This window comes from Rhinoraja longicauda, chromosome 7 (assembly GCF_053455715.1).
Source record: "Rhinoraja longicauda isolate Sanriku21f chromosome 7, sRhiLon1.1, whole genome shotgun sequence".
Classification (NCBI taxonomy): Eukaryota; Metazoa; Chordata; class Chondrichthyes; order Rajiformes; family Arhynchobatidae; genus Rhinoraja; species Rhinoraja longicauda.
The window spans coordinates 14,275,614-14,294,363 of NC_135959.1; the positions used below are offsets into that span (position 1 = coordinate 14,275,614).

At 42.7% G+C, this 18,750-nt stretch overlaps 2 protein-coding genes across 10 annotated transcripts in view; both read right to left on the reverse strand.

The window, feature by feature from the left end:
• LOC144595094 (inositol polyphosphate-4-phosphatase type I A-like) overlaps positions 1 to 4,894 on the reverse strand; it is a 136,706-nt gene extending 131,812 nt beyond the window's left edge. For 4 of the 9 annotated variants that reach the window (XM_078402132.1, XM_078402130.1, XM_078402127.1 and 1 more), the window contains exon 1: positions 4,740 to 4,894. The gene's annotated coding sequence lies outside the window, so the exon portion shown is untranslated. The remainder of the gene's footprint in view (positions 1 to 4,739) is intronic. The other 5 variants (XM_078402137.1, XM_078402136.1, XM_078402134.1 and 2 more) reach the window with 3 other exon arrangements.
• Positions 4,895 to 12,155: 7,261 nt separating this feature from the next.
• coa5 (cytochrome C oxidase assembly factor 5) lies at positions 12,156 to 18,564 on the reverse strand. The gene is made up of 3 exons (XM_078402976.1): positions 18,312 to 18,564; positions 15,940 to 16,023; positions 12,156 to 12,693 (listed from the first exon to the last, which is right to left on the reverse strand). The coding sequence occupies exons 1-3, from the start codon at positions 18,408 to 18,410 to the stop codon at positions 12,652 to 12,654; spliced, it is 225 nt and encodes a 74-aa protein (XP_078259102.1). The 5' UTR covers positions 18,411 to 18,564; the 3' UTR covers positions 12,156 to 12,651.
• Positions 18,565 to 18,750: the final 186 nt, after the last annotated feature.

An 18,750-nucleotide genomic window follows, 5' to 3' on the forward strand; every position in this document is an offset into this window, starting at 1 on the left:
GACCCTTCTTCAGACTGATGTCCCCTCCCCTGACATCAGTCTGAAGAAGGGTCTCGACCCGAAACGTCACCCATTTCTTCTCTCCCGAGATGCTGCCTGATCCGCTGATTTACTCCAGCATTTTGTGTCTATCATTAATTTCTTCATCCATGAAAATAATGAAACATTGGAATTCTCTATTCAAGAGGACCGTATAGGCTCAGTTCATGAGTATATTCAAGGCAGAGATTTGTGGATTTTATGTTTTGAATATTAAAGAACCCTAATGCTTGGAATTAGTGCAGGAAAACAATGAGGTAAACCAATTCATGATCTTTACTGAATGGCACAGCAGTTACGTCAGACCAAACCCTTCCTTTGCTCATGCATTTATGTTCAGAGCAGGAGGGGGAGAATTGGGATGAGCATTATTGTGTACACTCACCTTAAAGTAAGGTTTCTCTGGATGATTACAGAAATTGAAATTAAACTGAAACAGAAAATGCCAGGATTACAAGAGTGGAGAAGTGAAGCAAAGTAGAAACTGGCTGAGAAACTACTCCAAGCCACAGCCCGTTACAGAATTGTTGTTAATTTATTAAAAGCTACAAACTCTGACAAACTTAACTGAGTTCATTGTGAAAGTAGGAACAGGGTGGGGGGAGAAGATAGAACAGTTTACATATGTAATTTGTGTCTCCCGATACAAGCCATTTAATTATGTGGCACAAGGTAGACATTAGACAGAACACTCAAGAATCAGCAAGATATTCTTAAATGTGCAGCAATTGTTTCCCCAAAAAATTAACTTGATTAAGGATTTGCCATTTACAGTAATCAAAACTGTAAATTGTACGTGATAAAATACCAAATGAAACTAACAGAATACAATTCCTTTGTAGGGGGTTTCAGGGCAACTGTAAACCTGGTCACAGAATACCAAAAATAGGACAAATTGAAACATTCGTCAGGAATTCAGCACTGCACTATTACCAAGATGCATTTTCTATTACAATACAATACAATATATCTTTAATGTCATTGTACAGGGGTACAACGAGATTGGGAATGCGCCTCCCATACGATCTATTTCCTACTATCATATTTCACCAGGGCAAAAAAAGAGACAAGAGGGGCACAATAATGCAGCTGGTAGAGTTGCTGCCTCACAGCACCAGCGACCCAGGTTCAATCCTGATCGTGGGAGCTGTGTGTGGAGTTTGCACGTTCTTCTTGTGACCATGTGTGTTTCCTCTGGGTGCTCCGGCTTCCTCCCGCATCCCAAAGACGTGCAAGTTTGCAAGTTAATTGAACTCTGTAAATTGCTCCTAGTGTGTAGGGAATGGATGATTAGAGGGATAACATAAAACCAGTGTGAACGGGTAATCAATTGTCGGCGTAGACTCTGTAGGCTGAAGGGCCTGTTTCTATGTTGTATCTCTAAACAGTAAAACAGTAAAAAGAAACATTAACTGTGCTTTTCTCTCTCCAGTTACTCTCCAGTAACCACTTCCAGTTAGATTTTCTGGGAAGTTGATGTGAAGCTGCATTCAAAATGTCAATAAATTCAATAACCTGGCTATCAGGCATCATGACAGTGATCTTCCCACACTAAATAACTTGCAAAATGCCCATCTTAGGACCTGTTTATCAAGTCATTAGATGCTTTCATCATCATATAATAGAGGAAAGCAAAGTATTTATTTAATGCATTTGCTGTTTTATTTCAGATTTGCAGTATCTGGATTTTGTTTTTGAATTTCATTGAAACAGTAACTTGATTCGTAACAACTAAGACCAGAAGACTGAGATAAACAGCTCCTGGGGGAGTCACCATTTCTGGAACACGATTTTCATGAAAGGACCTGGCTAGCTGTTAACATATTTTTCTATGCAATATTTCATATAAGAATCACTATTTTTTTAATACAGATATAGGAGTATGATAATAATTTCAAGTAATTTATGTTTCATTAAGCTGATGAGTTTCTGATTCAAGATTGCCTTGCGTTTTGGTTCGAGAAATAGAAGTCATGCTTCCAAGGAGATAAGACAGCTCCACAGACATATGAAAATTCCAAAAGAAAACACACAACCTAAGGAATAAGATGGTGGTGGAAAGAGCACAGCAAGTACATGGGTAAGAAAAGTTTAAAGGGATGTGGGCCAAGGGCAGGCAGGTGGAATTAGTGTAGATGGGGCATCTTGGTCAGCATGAGCAAGTTGGGCAAAGGGCCTGCTTCTATCAGGAATATGATCCAATATTCGCCGTTAGCCTGGATGAGTGCAACTCCAAAAGCACTCTGTGCAGGAAAGAACTGCAGATGCTTGTTTAAAATCGAAGGTAGACACAAAATGCTGGAGTACTCAGCGGGACAGGCAGCATCTCCAGAGAGAAAGAATGGGTGACGTTTCGGGTCGAGACCCTTCTTCGGAAGAAGGGTTTTGACCCAAAACGTTACCCTTTCCTTCTCTCTAAAAGCACTCCAGTTAACTCCATTCGGGGAAAAGTTACTTGATTGACACCTAGTCTACTACCTTAGACATTAGTGCATGATCTACTAGTACAGTAACTGCATTATTTGCCGTTTGCAAAATGCATGCAAGTGACCAGAATAATTATCTGTAAAATTGCGACCCCTACCACAAGGGAGGATAAAGGTAGCGGGAGGATAGAAACACCATGACCAGCGGGTTCCCTTCCAATGGTGCACTACATCATCCTAATTTGGAAACATTCATCATTTCTGGGTTTAAAATCATGGAACACCACACCTAATAAAACAGCTTATAAGGACTGAGTTGATTCAAGAAAGACCTTCCCAAGGGTAAGAGGGTGGCCAATAAAAAGGGGCCTTGCCAGTGAGATCCAAATCACAAAAAAATGAATTAAAAAAGAAACCAGTTGGTTGCACTCAGAAAACATCCCGCAACAGCTGCATAACTACATCCCATTACAGCTACATTCCATGATCCTGAGCAAACTAGATCACAACATTCACAATCTCAGTGCATACTCAGGACAAGCGACAAGCAAGGCTGTGTCAACGCTCCAACACTCAACTAAATCATTCCCCCACAACATTGCATGGCACTTCCAACAAGCTTCCTGCTGGAGTAGAGTTAATACACAGGAGAAGTGAGAAAAAGCTCAATGTATGTCACATTCACTTAAGTAGTAATCTGCCAATGCACCTTTAGAAGCTGAGGTTCAAGTTATCAATTCATACACTAAAACGTATCCGAAGCAGGCTTTACACTAAACATGTCCCAACAGCACAATACTTACTATCACTCATGACAATAACATACTACAATAAGACCCCAAAAATGTAAACTGCATCCCATGTCACAGAGCCATTTGTAAAGAAGCCAGGCGTTAATGATGACATTACCACGGCCTGGGGGCAGCACAACCTTTGATCAGATGAGAAAAAGTGTTTGAAGATCAAGACATCAAAACCTGGCAAGTAGCTCATGGTCTGCCAGGTAGCAGTGATCCTTTACCTCTTGAATATAAGAGACACACCTGCCATCAGCACAATCTTGACCAGCAGCAAAGACACCAACCTCCCAGCACCAAAGACACCAATCGCCTAAATCAGCACTCAAATCCTGCAAGTCCACTGGCACACTAATCAAATTAATGTCAGTGTTTTTTTCAGGCCAACTCCCTCAGTATTGAAAGTCTAATTACACACTATAGACTCTGATGGTCAGGCCATGGCAGATTCCTGTTATCACACTCCTAAAACAGACTTTACTCTGTTGTGTCATGTCATGTCAGGAGATCACTAAACGAACAGAACAAGGATGCTCTCAAAGCCTCCTTAAAAATGAACATTCTCACCAGTTCAAGGGAATCCCTGACCCACAACCATTCAAAATGAATGAGTAGTACTTAGTGTATCCGTGAGAGCCCCATTGAAATCAACTCTTTACCAAACAGAAGTCAGAATAATCATCAGAAAGGCACATCTAACTGCGTACCTGCCCCATCAAGCTTCTTCTGCCTGTGGGGTCAGACACTTTAGATCCCACATGGGTCTGTCCCATCAGGCAGCTTAGAACCCACAGAACTGGAGTGAAAACAAGTCATCCTTGTACCAGAAGAACTGCCTAAAAGACGACAGACATGGTACGATTCATTCATGAATTGCCCTGCAGACCGACAGAATGTGCCTACAGATGCTATTAAGATCATGCTCATGTTTTCAATGCAGAGACAGCATGAATAAGGCAAGAAGAAAGACACAAAACCCTGGAGTAACTCAGCGGGACAGGCAGCATCTCTGGAGAGAAGGAATAAGGCAACATGCGTGCCATGTATTTGCCACTTCAGCGGATAAACCGCCTGTAAATTGGGGAAACTGCCATAGTTCATCCCAATAAATGTGGGAGAGGGTCTCGACCCGAAACGTCACCCATTCCTTCTCTCCCGAGATGCTGCCTGACCTGCTGAGTTACTCCAGCATTTTGTGAATAAAAATCATCCCAATAAATACCAGGAGATGCTGCCCTGCGCTAACCACCAACTGCAGTTGATGATTGCACCATCTCTGCGGCGCCCAGTTTAATTGCGATTGTAGACAGGATTCCTCGGAGGCCTCACGCCGTCCCGTCCCGTCCCGTCTCCCCCTCGATCCGAGCTGAGGAAGACGGGGCGCATCAAACGGGACACCCGTTCCTCAATCACTCCTCCTTATTTTCTGACAATATTAACCGAGCAACTGTCATTTCCTGACCGGTTATTCGCTCACCCGACGCTCACGGACTCGCTCCGATCCTCGTTGCGACTGCCAGACGCCGGCGCCGTCGCCGTCTCTGTCTCCTCCTCCGCCGCCGCCCCGTTATCTCCTCAGCCCGGCCACAGGATCAACATTTACCCGCCGCCGCGGCTGCATCAGCGTCACTCAAACGGCCTCCTTGGCGCATGCGCCGGTCTAGCGAGGAGGCTTCTGGGAGTTGTAGTCAACAGATCAGGCAGCGGGTAAATGTGTAAAGTCAAGTCAAGTCAATTTTATTTGTATAGCACATTTAAAAAGCAACATGCTCTCTCGTTGCTCCCCCTCTGTGTTCTTATACTAAATGTGATTGGGCATGTTTGAATATGAACAAGATCAGGAGTATTAAACAAGGTTTGTTAGCACTTATTTTAAATGCTAAATCATCTTTTTTAAAGAGGAAGCAATTCAGTGCATTCACAGGCGATAAAGCAGAAACTGGAGCAGTTTTTTAAGGATTATTTAACAATATTATAAATAAAAGAGTTTAATAGGTTAAAGTGCAACATACATTCAAGTAAGAGGAAACAGGGTGCTTGGAAATCTAAAAGGGGATACATAATAGCTTGCAGATGATGCTAAGATAGCTGGAGGGGCAGGCAGTGTAGAGGAAGCAAGGACTCCGCAGAAGGATTTGGACAGGTTAGGATAGTGGGCAGAGAAGTGGCAGATGAAATTCAGTGTAGCAAAAAGCGGAGTCATGAATTTTGGTAATAAGAATAAAGGCATAGATTATTTTTTAAATGGAGAGAGAATTCAGAAATCGGAGGTGGAAAGGGACTTGGGAGTGCTGGTGCATGACTCCCATAAAATTAATTTGCAAGTCGAATCAGTAGAAAGGAAGGCAAATTCAATGCTAGCGTTTATATCAAGAGGACTGGAATACAAAAACAGAGGTGTAATGCTGAGGTGGTGTGAGCAAATTTGGGCCCCATACCCGAGGAAGGATGTGCTGGCTCTGGAGAGGGTCCAAAGGAGGTTTACAAGAATGATCCCAGGAATGAGTGGGTTAGCATATGATAAGCGCTTGGCAGCACTGGGCCTCTACTTGCTGGAGTTTAGAAGGTTGAGGGGGGGACCTCATTGAAACTTGGAGAATAATGAAAGGCATAGATAGAGTGGATGTGGAAAGGATGTTTCCACTGCTGGGAGAGTCTAGGACCAGAGGTCATAGCCTCAGAATTAAAGGACGTATAATGTATATACTATTAGAAACCACTAATATTTAATATATTCAAAACAAGGGACTAGCCAAAGTTGATTTTAATTATTAGATTAAGAAATAATTTGTTAAGTTTATATTGTATGTAATATTATATTTATATGTAAGAATTTGTGAGAGAAGAATTACACTGTTCCACCCTCTCATTGAAACAGAATGCCATTTGCTTGATCCTCCCTTATTCTCTACCTAATTTTCAAAGGACCAGCTGGCAAACCTGACCACTAAAACTTTCTAGGTTTTACAAAGTTAAAAATTAACCCATATTTCTCCATCTGAAACACAAAGTGCTGAGAGTAACTCAGCAAATCAGGCAGCATATCTGAAGAATATGAACAGGCGACGTTGAGTAATGACCTTTAAACTGAGCACCATGTGTCTCTTTCTATTTTTGTAAACCAGCATCTGCAGTTCCTCGTTTCCACATTTCTCCATCTGATAATGTTTTCCTTTTTCTTGCCACAATACACAATGATATAATCTATTTTATGGAACCGTTTGAAGGCAATCTGTCTAGTTATATGCTTCAAGGGAGATAGAATTAACAGCAATGTATTTTTGCTCCTTGAACCCTGTGTGATATGATTGTTTGGTTCTTGTTTTGCCACTGATATTAATCGCTGTGGTTTAGAAATTCTCCTTGTGTAGTTGCCAAGTGGTCCAGTGAGATGCTGAACCCCGACTGTGGAACTCCTCAAATTCCCAGTGTTACTCCATTATAAGCATTATCTATTGCTTTCAACTACTTATCTCGGTATTGAATCAATCCACACATTTTGACATAAGCAGAGAGAGCTGTGATACCAACCTTATGAAAACAAAGGATATCACATGCCTTTACAGGATGGGTAGGAAGGTTACTGTTACAAATAAAACACACATTTACTGCCCTCCTGTGGCTTAAGTTAGCACAGAATGTGGGAGCAACTGTATGAAATTTGTAGACACAAGGATACTACAAATATATTTCATAGAGGAGCAGAATCATTCAGTGACATCATATTTCATCTGGACTATAGGATTAATTCTCCCAGAACCAATCTAACAAACAAGTCACAATCTTTGCCCTCACTTCATGCTTTTTCACCTCTTTTCATGCAAATCAAAATTAACTTGGATTTGGCATTATGCTTTATGCTGAATCCCACACACTTAAAACAATATAATTGTCACTCAAAAAAAGTAAAACACAGCCATAAAATCCCGAAGGAAATCATTCTCTCTTAAGGCTTTGATTCACCAGAATGCTGGAAGAAATCATCCATTCAAACACATTTATTAAACAGTCCTACATTAACTCAGAAAATAGTCAATAGACAATAGGTGCAGGAGTAGGCCATTCGGCCCTTCGAGCCAGCACCACTATTCAATGTGATCAAGGCTGATCATTCTCAATCAGTACCCCGTTCCTGCCTTCTCCCCATACCCCCTGACTCCGCTATCCTTAAGAGCTCTATCTAGCTCTCTCTTGAAAGCATTCAGAGAACTGGCCTCCACTACCTTCTGAGGTAGAGAATTCCACAGATTTACAACTCTCTGACTGAAAAAGTTTTTCCTCATCTCTGTTCTAAATGGCCTACCCCTTATTCCTAAACTGTAGTCCCTGGTTCTGGACTCCCCCAACATTGGGGACATGTTTCCTGCCTTTAATGTGTCCAACCCCTTAATAATCTTATGTTTCAATAAGATCCCCTCTCATCCTTCTAAATTCCAGTGTATACAAGCCTAGTCGCTCCAGTCTTTCAACATAAGACAGTCCCGCCATTCCGGGAATTAACCTAGTAAACCTACGTTGCACGCCCTCAATAGCAAGAATATCCTTCCTCAAATTTGGAGACCAAAACTGCACACAGTACTCCAGGTGCGGTCTCACTAGGGCCCTGTACAACTGCAGAAGGACCTCTTTGCTCCTATACTCAACTCCTCTTGTTATGAAGGCCAACATTCCATTGGCTTTCTTCACTGCCTGCTGTACCTGCATGCTTCCTTTCAGTGACTGATGCACTAGGACACCCAGATCTCGTTGTACGTCCCCTTTTCCTAACTTGACACAATTCAGATAATAATCTGCCTTCCTATTCTTACCATCAAAGTGGATAACCTCACACTTATCCACATTAAGCTGCATCTGCCATGCATCCGCCCACTCAAAGAACTGTCCAAGTCACCCTGCAACCTCATAACATCTTCCTCACAGTTCACACTGCCACCCAGCTTTGTGTCATCTGCAAATTTGCAAATGTTACTTTTAATCCCTTCATCCAAGTCATTAATGTATATTGTAAATAGCTGTGGTCCCTGCACCAAGCCTTGCGGCACCCCACTAGTCACTGCCTGCCATTCTGAAAGGGACCCATTTATCCCCACTCTTTGCTTTCTGTCTGCCAACCAATTTTCTATCCATGTCAGTACTCTACCCCCAATACCATGTGCTCCAATTTTGCACACTAATCTCCTATGTGGGACCTTGTCGAAGGCTTTCTGAAAGTCAAGGTATACTACATCCACTGGCTCTCCCCTGTCCATTTTCCTAGTTACATCCTCAAAAAATTCCAGATTAGTCAAGCATGATTTCCCCTTCGTAAATCCATGCTGACTCGGAACGATCCTGTTACTGCTATCCAAATACTCCACAATTTCGTCTTTTATAATTGACTCCTCCATCTTCCCCACCACTGATGTCAGACTAACTGGTCTATAATTTCCTGTTTTCTCTCTCCATTGGAAAATGATCACCAATGCATCCATGATTTCTCGAGCCACCTCCTTAAGTACCATGGGATGCAAACCATCAGGCCCTGGGGATTTATCAGCCTTCAGTCCCATCAGTCTACCCATCACCATTTCCTGCCTAATGTGAATTTCCTTCAGTTCCTCCGTCACCCTAGGATCTCTGCCCACTAGAACATATCATATCATATATCTACAGCCGGAAACAGGCCTTTTTCGGCCCTCCAAGTCCGTGCCGCCCAGTGATCCCCGTACATCAACACTATCCTACACCCACTAGGGACAATTTTTACATTTACCCAGCCAATTAACCTACATACCTGTACGTCTTTGGAGTGTGGGAGGAAACCGAAGATCTCGGAGAAAACCCACGCAGGTCACGGGGAGAACGTACAAACTCCTTACAGTGCAGCACCCGTAGTCAGGATCGAACCTGTGTCTCCGGCGCTGCATTCGCTGTAAAGCAGCAACTCTACCGCTGCGCTACCGTGTCTTCCTTAGTGAAGACAGATCCAAAGTACTGGTTCAACTCGTCTGCCATTTCCTTGTTCCCCATAATAAATTCTCCTGCTTCTGTCTTCAAGGGACCCACATTTATTTCCTCTTCACATACTGTCACAAAATGCTGGAGTAACTCAGCGGGACACGTAGCATCTCTGGAGAGAAGGAATGTGTGACGTTTCGGGTCAAGACCCTTCTTTAGACTGAGAATCAGGGGAGAGGGAAACTTGAGATATGCAAGGGTACACAGAGCATACAAGTTGTGAAAAGGACAGATCAAAGCAGACGATGATCAAGGAAATGTACAAATGTTCATTGTTGGCTGAGGGGGAGGTGACAACGAGGCATACACACAGTAAAATTAATCAGGAGAACTAGGGTGGATGGAGAGAGGAAAAGCATGGGTTACTTAAAGTTAGAGAAATGAATATTCATACCGCTGGGTTGTCAGCCTCCCAAGCGAAATACACAGTGCTGATCCTCCAATGTGTGTTTGGCCTCACTCTAACAGTGGAGGCGGCCCATGACAGAAAGATCAGTGTGGGAATGGGAGGGGGAGTTGTAGTGTTAAGCAAACGGGAGATCGCGTGGGCCCAGGCGGACTGGTCACCCGGTTGCTAAAAAGCTATCAGTAGCCATCATCAGTACGTCAAATGCTCTACCTATACTTTATATTATTTTAAACCACCTTCAGCTTTCTTGCCAACACTAGCAGCCCTTGTATCTTACGTCACCATACCTTTGTCTTACAAATCTCATCACGTTAGTACCCGATATCTCACATAATTCACCACATTAGTACTTGTCATCTTTATCCTCCACTTGTTCTTTTGGCACCACAACTCTTGATTGCCTGACAACAATATGGGATCTACTCCTCTAACTATGGGTGGTAAAACTAACCATACTCACCTGATTAGGAGCTACATTGATGACAGTCGTCCTGTTTAGTACTCTACTCGCAGCGCCAAATGTTGGAGGCAATTTTGTGTCTCGCTCTCACGTGGAGCCCATTTGCCCTCTTCATTATGGCTCAGATAGGAACAGGCACAAAGAATATCTCGTAGAGTGGTGAGTTTCTCAAACATTTTGTTTTTTTCAAGGCCTTAACAGTACACACAGGGAAATACTCTGAGAGAACCTAAAGTGTTTCAAAGATACACAGCACCCATTGCATTTTTTTATTCTTACAACATAACGGTTACTTATGGATTTTACATTTTTCAATAATTCATCATTGATCAATGTCTCTGTAGTCTTTATCATTGTTTTTCCTTAAAGTTCTCTTTAACCTTCTGTTCTCTTATTTAGAAAACCACTCTCCCATTTGTCCAACAAATCGGCCCATTAAAAGACACTATTTCCCCATCAGTTTTATTGCACTCAGCTTAGTTTGAAACCCCCAATGTTATTTGAACTCGCACTATGCTGTGGAATTTAAATGCCATGCTAAATCTATTTATTGCCTCATGAATTACCCTTAAGTTCAAAGGTTCATTTTATTGTCACATGTACCAACTAAAGTACAATGAAACTCAAATTACCATACAGCCATACTAAAAAAAGAGCAACAAGACACACTACTACATAAAAGTTAACATAAACATCCGCCACACCGTATTTCCCACATTCCTCACTGTGATTGGATGCAATAAAGTCTAATCTTCTTTCTCATGTTTCTTCCGTGGTCGGGGCAGTCGAACCATCCGCGTTGGGACGATCTAATCTCCCGCGTCAAGGCAGTCGAAGTTCCTGCAGCTTGGAGCTCCGGAAGTCGGTCTCTAAGCAGGGACTGCGTGCTCCACGGTTGCAGCTCCAAGGTCGATCCCCGACAGGGATCGCCAGCTCCACGATGTTAAGTCCGCAGGCTCCTGCGGCTGGAGCTCCCGAAGTTGGTCTCCAGCAGAGCCCGCCAGCTCCTTGATGTTAGGCCACAGTGCGGACGGAGATACGGTACGGAAAAAAAATCGCATCTCCATCGAGGTAAGAGATAAAAAAGTTTCCCCCAACCCCCCCCCATATAATACAAGCGAATGAACACTAAAACATACATTTAACACATACTATAAAACAACAAAGAAGGGACAGACAGATTGTTTGTGAGGCAGCCATTGCTGGCGCCACCCAGGGAAGAGATAGTTCCCTTCACTTTGTTGTCCTCTTTCCCATCACGTCTCCCCAGTATAAAAGTTATTGGGTTAAACATATTACAAACTACTCATCTTTCTTATAATTTGCAGAATTCCCCTACATCAGTGGCCAAGAAGGCCTTCATCAGCCATGGTATTGAGCATAAAAGTTAGAATGTTATGTTACAGTTTTACAAAACATTGGTGAAGTCGCATTTGAAACATTGTGTTCAGTTTTGGTTATCCTGCTCTCGGAAGGATGTTGAAAAGCTGGAATGAGTGCAGTGAAGATTAATGAGGACGTTGCCAGGAGTTGAGGGCTTGAGCTGCAGGGTGAGGTCGGACAGGCTAAGACAAAATTCATTGGAGCGCAGAAAGATGAGGGATGATCTTATAGAGGTGTACAAGATTATGAGGGGTATAGATAGGGTGAATGCAAGATACTTTTACCCAGAGAAGGTGAAATCAAGAACCAGAGGAACTTTGTTCAACGTGAGAGGAGAAAATTTTAATAGGAACCTGAGGGGCACCTTTTTCCACTTAGAGGGTATATGGAACAAGCTGCCAGAGAAGGTGGGTCAGGTACTAGAACAACATTCAAAAGACATTTGGACAGGTAGATGGATTGAAAAGGATTAGTGGGATATGGGTCCAATGCAGGCAGGTGGGACCGGTGTAAATGGGGCATCTTGGTCGGCAGGGGAAAGTTGGGTCGAAGGGCCTGTTTCCATGCTGTTTGACTCTATATCTTTCAACACCAAAAAAGCTACAAAGCAACAGAAAGGCAAGTACAAAAACTTGGTTCGCAGCTTGTTCAGTCAGTGTTTGACTGTTTATTGATAAATACAAAAGTCAACTATAAAATAACACAGTATTTTTACAAAGGCGATATTTACCCATTTTCATAACATGCCTATTATTATTTTATCAAATTACACCCTTACACTGCACATCGAGTATGTGTATGTGACAAATAAATTTGACTTGACTTGACTAGCATGAACTTCGTTAGTTGTGTTTTGCACACAATAAAAGCTTCGCCAAATTGTTATATTCTGTATTTACAATCATTGTATGCATAAAATGAATTCCTCAAAAGCACTTCTGCCCACAGAATCTCTTTAATTGCAAAATGATTTCTGATGGTAAGAGGATCAAACAGGCATTGATTCCATATGAAAAAAAATAAACAAAAGAAAACTAACAAACATTGAATACAATAATTTTCTAAATTAAGTGTACTGACTTTATTTTATTTCTTTATCAATATATGTAAATTCTGTAGCAGTCCATTGCAGTTGGATTGTTAATATCCTTGTCTTCCTCTGAAACGAGCTCTGTTATCCAGCTTAAAAATAAAAATCCATAAGGTATTAATGATATGTAATACTCCACTGTATTTGATGCAGCATTCCTGCTATGCATAGATCTATAGAGCACGATTGGCACAACCACAATCTCTTAAATCAGTTAGTATGTTCAATAAGAAAAATATTAATTTCCAATTATTAACTTTGTTCCAATATCCCAACCTGACTTTGCAAGGTAACTGGAAATATATATTTATATGAGTTGACTGGTGAGAAGGACCATGGACTGAGAACAAAATGAAAATGAAGATATGAGACAAAAGTCAAGCAATGCATTTATTAAAAAAGGGCTTAGTAACCACAGATTAAGACAGAACACTGCAACAACTTGGGGGCAAAAGTGTGCAGTTCAAAGGTTCAATGGTCAGTTTAGTGTCACGTGTACCAATTAAGGTACAGTGAAACTCATATTACCATACAGCCTTACCAAAAAAAAGCAACAAGACACACAGCTACATAAAAGTTAACATAAACATCCACCATCGCAGATTCCCCACATTCCTCACTGTGATGGAAAGCAATAAAGTCTAATCTTCTTCTCATATTTCTCCCGTGGTCGGGGCTGTCGAACCATCCGCAGTCGGGGCGGTCAAAGCTCCCGCGTCGGGGCGGTCGAAGCTCCCGCGGCTTGGAGCTCCGGAAGTCACTCTAACCAGGGGCCGCAAGCTCCACGATGTTAAAATCCACAGGTTCCCGCGGTTGGAGCTCTAAGGTTGATCCTCGACAGGGATCGCCAGCTCCGTGATGTTATGTCCGCAGGCTCCTGCGACTGGAGCTCCCGAAGTCGGTCTCCAGCAGAGGCCGCCAGATCGTCGATATTAGGCCGCAGTGCGGACGGAGATACGATATGGGAAAAAAAATCGCATCTCCGTCGAGGCAAGAGATAAAAAGGTTTCCCCCAACCATCCCCCCCCAACATAAAACAAGCTAAAGAACATTAAAACATACATTTAACATACACTGAAAAACAACAAAGGAGGAAGGGACGAGCAGAATTGTTGGCGAGGCGGCCATTATGTGCGCCAACAGGTGGAAATCCATCTATATAACCATATAACAACTACAGCACGGAAACAGGCCCGTTCGGCCCTACCAGTCCACGCCGACCACTCTCTCTGACCTAGTCTCATCTACCTGCTCTCAGACCATAACCTTCTAATCCCCTCTTACCCATATACCTATCCAATTTACTCTTAAATAATAAAATCGAGCCTGCCTCCACCACTTCCACCGGAAGCCCATTCCATACAGCCACCACCCTCTGAGTAAAGAAGTTACCCCTAAACTTTTGTCCCTCAATTCTGAAGCTATGTCCCCTTGTTGGAATCTTCCCCACTCTCAAAGGGAAAAGCCTACCCACGTCAACTCTGTCCGTCCCTCTTAAAATTTTAAAAACCTCTGTCAAGTTCCCCCTCAACCTTCTACGCTCCAAAGAATAAAGACCCAACCTATTCAACCTCTCTCTGTAGCTTAAGTGCTGAAACCCAGGCAACATTCTAGTAATCTCCTCTGTACCCTCTCCATTTTGTCGACATCCTTCCTATAATTTGGCGACCAGAACTGCACACCATACTCCAGATTCGGCCTCACCAACGCCCTGTACAATTTTAACATTACATCCCAACTTCTATATTCGATGCTCTGATTTATAAAGGCAAGCATACCAAACGCCTTCTTCACCACCCTATCCACATGAGATTCCACCTTCAGGGAACAATGCAGTTATTCCAGATCCCTCTGTTCCACTGCATTCCTCAATTCCCTACCATTTACCCTGTACGTCCTATTTTGATTTGTCCTACCAAAATGCAGCACCTCACACTTATCAGCATTAAACTCCATCTGCCATCTTTCAGCCCACCCTTCCAAAAGGCCCAAGTCTCTCTGTAGACTTTGAAACTCTACTTCATTATTAACTACACCACCTATCTTAGTATCATCTGCATATTTACTAATCCAATTTGCCACACCATCATCCAGATCATTAATGTAAATGACAAACAACAGTGGACCCAACACAGATCCTTGGGGTACTCCACTAGACACTGGCCTCCAACCTGACATACAATTGTCAACCATTACCCTCTCGTATCTCCCATTCAGCCATTGTTGAATCCATCTTGCAACCTCACTATTAATACCCAACGATTTAACCTTCTTAATCAACCTTCCATGTGGAACCTTGTCAAATGCCTTACTGAAGTCCATATAGACAACATCCACAGCCTTGCCCTTATCAATTTCCCTGGTAACCTCTTCAAAAAATTCAAGAAGATTAGTCAAACATGACCTTCCAGGCACAAATCCATGTTGACTGATTCTAATCAGGCCTTGTTTATCCAAATAATTATATATATTGTCCCTAAGTATCTTTTCCATTAATTTTCCCACCACAGACGTCAAACTAACAGGTCTATAAACATTTGACAAGGTTTGTCATGGTAGACTGGTCCAGAAGATTGTCACACAGGATTCAGCCAGTTAGATTTACAAAATTGACTTGGCCACAGAGGACAGAGAGTGGTGATGGTGATGAGTAACTGACTCCCAGTTTTCACCCCCCCCCCCCAACTATCAGTTTGAAGTACGGTCTCAAATCAAAACGCCACCTATCCATGTTCTCCAGAGATGCTGTCTAACCTGCTGAGTAACTCCAGCACTCTGATTCAGAAGACATAAATTAAACAAAGCCTGAAAAGGGCCTGTCCCACAGGCGATTTTTTTGGCGACTGATGTGCTTCTAAATGCATCTAAGAGAACCTATCAAACCTGGGGACAGCAGGCGACAGCGCCCGCAATAAGCAACGATACCTGCCGACAAGCCAGCTGTTGCCGAGAAATTTCAAACTGGATGATTTCTCAGTGACGCGCTGAGATCCACTACGATTTTTGGAAGACTACTCACAATCATGCCCGCGACACCCCGGCGAACTGTCGGCGACAGCCTAGTCGCTGGCAGTCGCCTTAAAATCGCCCAAGTGGGACAGGCTCTAAAATCAATTTAAAGCATTTGTTAAAAACATGAAAACTGTTGAATCAAAGTTACACAAAGGTTCTTTTTCTTTGACAAGTGTCCCACTCAAAAAAAAGTAGAAATGTCAACCTTGAGATATATGTGGATTGGAAGAGCAACATTCAAAGCAATATCAAATGCACAGTACAAATATGATGCTGTGTATGTAAACCAAACATTAACAGATTATCTCTTTAAAATTGATACATACCATTGACCTTTTACATTCAAAGAAAGCAACACGTAAACCCTTACAATGTCCTTCTTTCAAGCACTGCCTTGGTGTCTTTCCTTCCTACATGAAATAGAGAAATTAGACTTAGGTAATCTGGTATATACATGCTCAATATACAGATGAAGTTTGATTTTTTGGGTTCAATTTCAAGGTTTTATTAATCAGTTATTGCTATTTGGCAAAATTAGACACTTTCAATTATTGAAACCATCTTCAGGCAAATCCTTTCACTTTCAGTTTCCATAATAAATTGGTCACTACAATACATTAGCTGCACATTCCAAATGTTTGGCTATTTTTTTTTAAACCAATTCTGATTTCATAACCCTGGGAAGGACAAAGTAAATTCCTGAAGAAGGGTCCCCACCCAAAACGTCACCTATCCATTTTTTCCAGAGATGCTGCCTGACCAGCTGAGTTATTCCAGCATTTTGTGCCCATCTTTGAAACTCTACTCATTCTGCCTGGGGTGGTGGTGTGAGAGGAGAAGTACAGGAAATGTCAACAGTCTGTTTACCTCCACAGACGCTGTCTGACCTGCTGAGTTCCTCCAACAGCTCCTCTTGATATGAGTCGCCTTTTTACTCAATGTCATTAATCATGTTCAGTTCAAAAATATTATTCAGTAGATAATTAAAAACATGTCATCATTATTGCTATTATGGGAGTGCAGCGGGACTGAGTCGAATGGGCTTGTATTCGCTGGAATTTAGAAGGATGAGAGGGGATCTTATAGAAACATATACAATTCTTAGAGGATTGGACAGGATAGATGCAGGAAAAATGTTCACAATGTTGGGGGAGTCCAGAACCAGGGATCACAGTTTAAGAATAAGGGGTAGGCCATTTAGGACTGAGATAAGGAAAAACTTTTTCACCCAGAGTTGTGAATCTGTGGAATTCTCTGCCACAGAAGACAATGGAGGCCAATTCACTATGTTTTCAAGAGAGAGTTAGATTTATCTCTTAGGGCTAAGGGAATCAAGGGAAATGGGGAAAATGCCAGAACGGGGTACTGATTTTGGATGATCAGCCATGATCATATTGTATGGCAGTGCTGGCTTGAAGGGCCAAATGGCCTACTCTGCACCTATTTTCTATGTTTCTATCCCGTTACCATTGTTTAACCAGCTGAAAAAAAATAGAGATACCAGTTGAACATTGTTAAATTTGGCATGTCACTGAATAATCTAACAAACCTCTACAGATAAGACACAAAGTGCTGGAGTAACTCAACAACCCTGGAGAACATGAATAGGTGAAATTCAGGTTGGGACCCTTCACTGATTCATATTCTCCCGAGGTGCTGCCTGACGCATTGAGTTACTCCAGTATTTTGTGTCTCTTTTTGAAAACCAGCATCTGCAGTTCCTTGCATCTGCAAACCTTGCTTTTCCTCTCTCCGACCACCCTAGTTCTCCTGACTAGTTTCACTGTCCTGATTAATTTTACTGCTTGTATGCCTCATTGTTACCTTCCCCTCAGCCAACAATGAACATTTCCTTGATCATCGTCTGCTGCGATCTGTCCTTTTCACACCTTACAAGTTCTGTGTATCTTTGCATATATCTAGTTTACCTCTCCCCTGACTCTGTCTAAAGGGTCTCGACCCAAAACTTCACTCATTCCTTCTATCCAGAGATGTTGCCTGTCTTGCTGAGTTACTCCAGCATTTTGTGTCTTTCTTTGATGAATAAAGTATCCTGATTGGTTGCATCATGGTCTGTTGTGGCAGTCCCCCCCCCACCCCAATCCATCAGGGGCATGACCTCTTCACACTGCTACCATCCGGCAGGAGGTACAGAGGCCTGAAGTCACACACCACCAAGTTTAGAAACAGCTTCTTTCCTACATTTATTGAATCTTGAACCAAGCTGCACAACCCAAATCCGTCTTCCATAACAGAAAACTACAGACCACCTCCACTACCTTAGATTTGTTGGGGTTTTTTTCTTTTTACTGTCTTGCAGAACTGTGTATTTTATGTATAATTTGTGTATGTGTGTTGTCAGAGTCTATGTGCCTTTATTTTCATTATACCTGGACCTCACCATACTTGTGCACATGACAATAAACTCGACTAGACTTTCCAGAGAGTAACACCCAGCAAGAGGGTTATTGGGCCATTGTACCTGTACCCACTCTTGTTGCAAGTATGGTTTAATTAACCTCACTCTCTTACTCTGCGCAATTTGGCTTTTCAATTGTTTATCACATTCTTGAAAGACTGCCTCTGAATCTGCCTCCGTCCATTCAGTGCAAGGCGTGACAATTCGTGCTGGTTGAAGTTCCCATCGCTTCCCCCCCTTGAAGGATCGGCCTGTTTAACCCTCCATGGGCATCCACACCTTCAGCACGCAGTCGAGTCTCAACAAACATGTCCTCAGATCCTCCTTCGTCCCAGAACACGGTCCAAATTCCTCCTTGTCTTCATAATATTTCGGCATCACTGGGCGCCGGGGGTGCGAACTCAAGGTCGGAGCGGGCACAAACCTCTCCGAATATTCCAGAAAAGGCTCGCAGCGCGCCCACACTAACCTTATATCCCACTAAAAATTAACGACAGAGCCCGATACACCTCCGGCGCACTGAATGCTCTGGGAGCGGGCTCGCCGACCGCAATGCCTCCTGGACGTGGTAGTTTCAAGGGAACGCGGGTCCCTCCCGCGCCCATGTTGCAAAGGAAAGAAATGGACTACAATACCCAGAGTGCATCCGGCACCGAGTTCTGGGACGACCGGGCGACCCAATCGCGTTGCCGCATTGCCTGCTGGTATTGATCGTCTC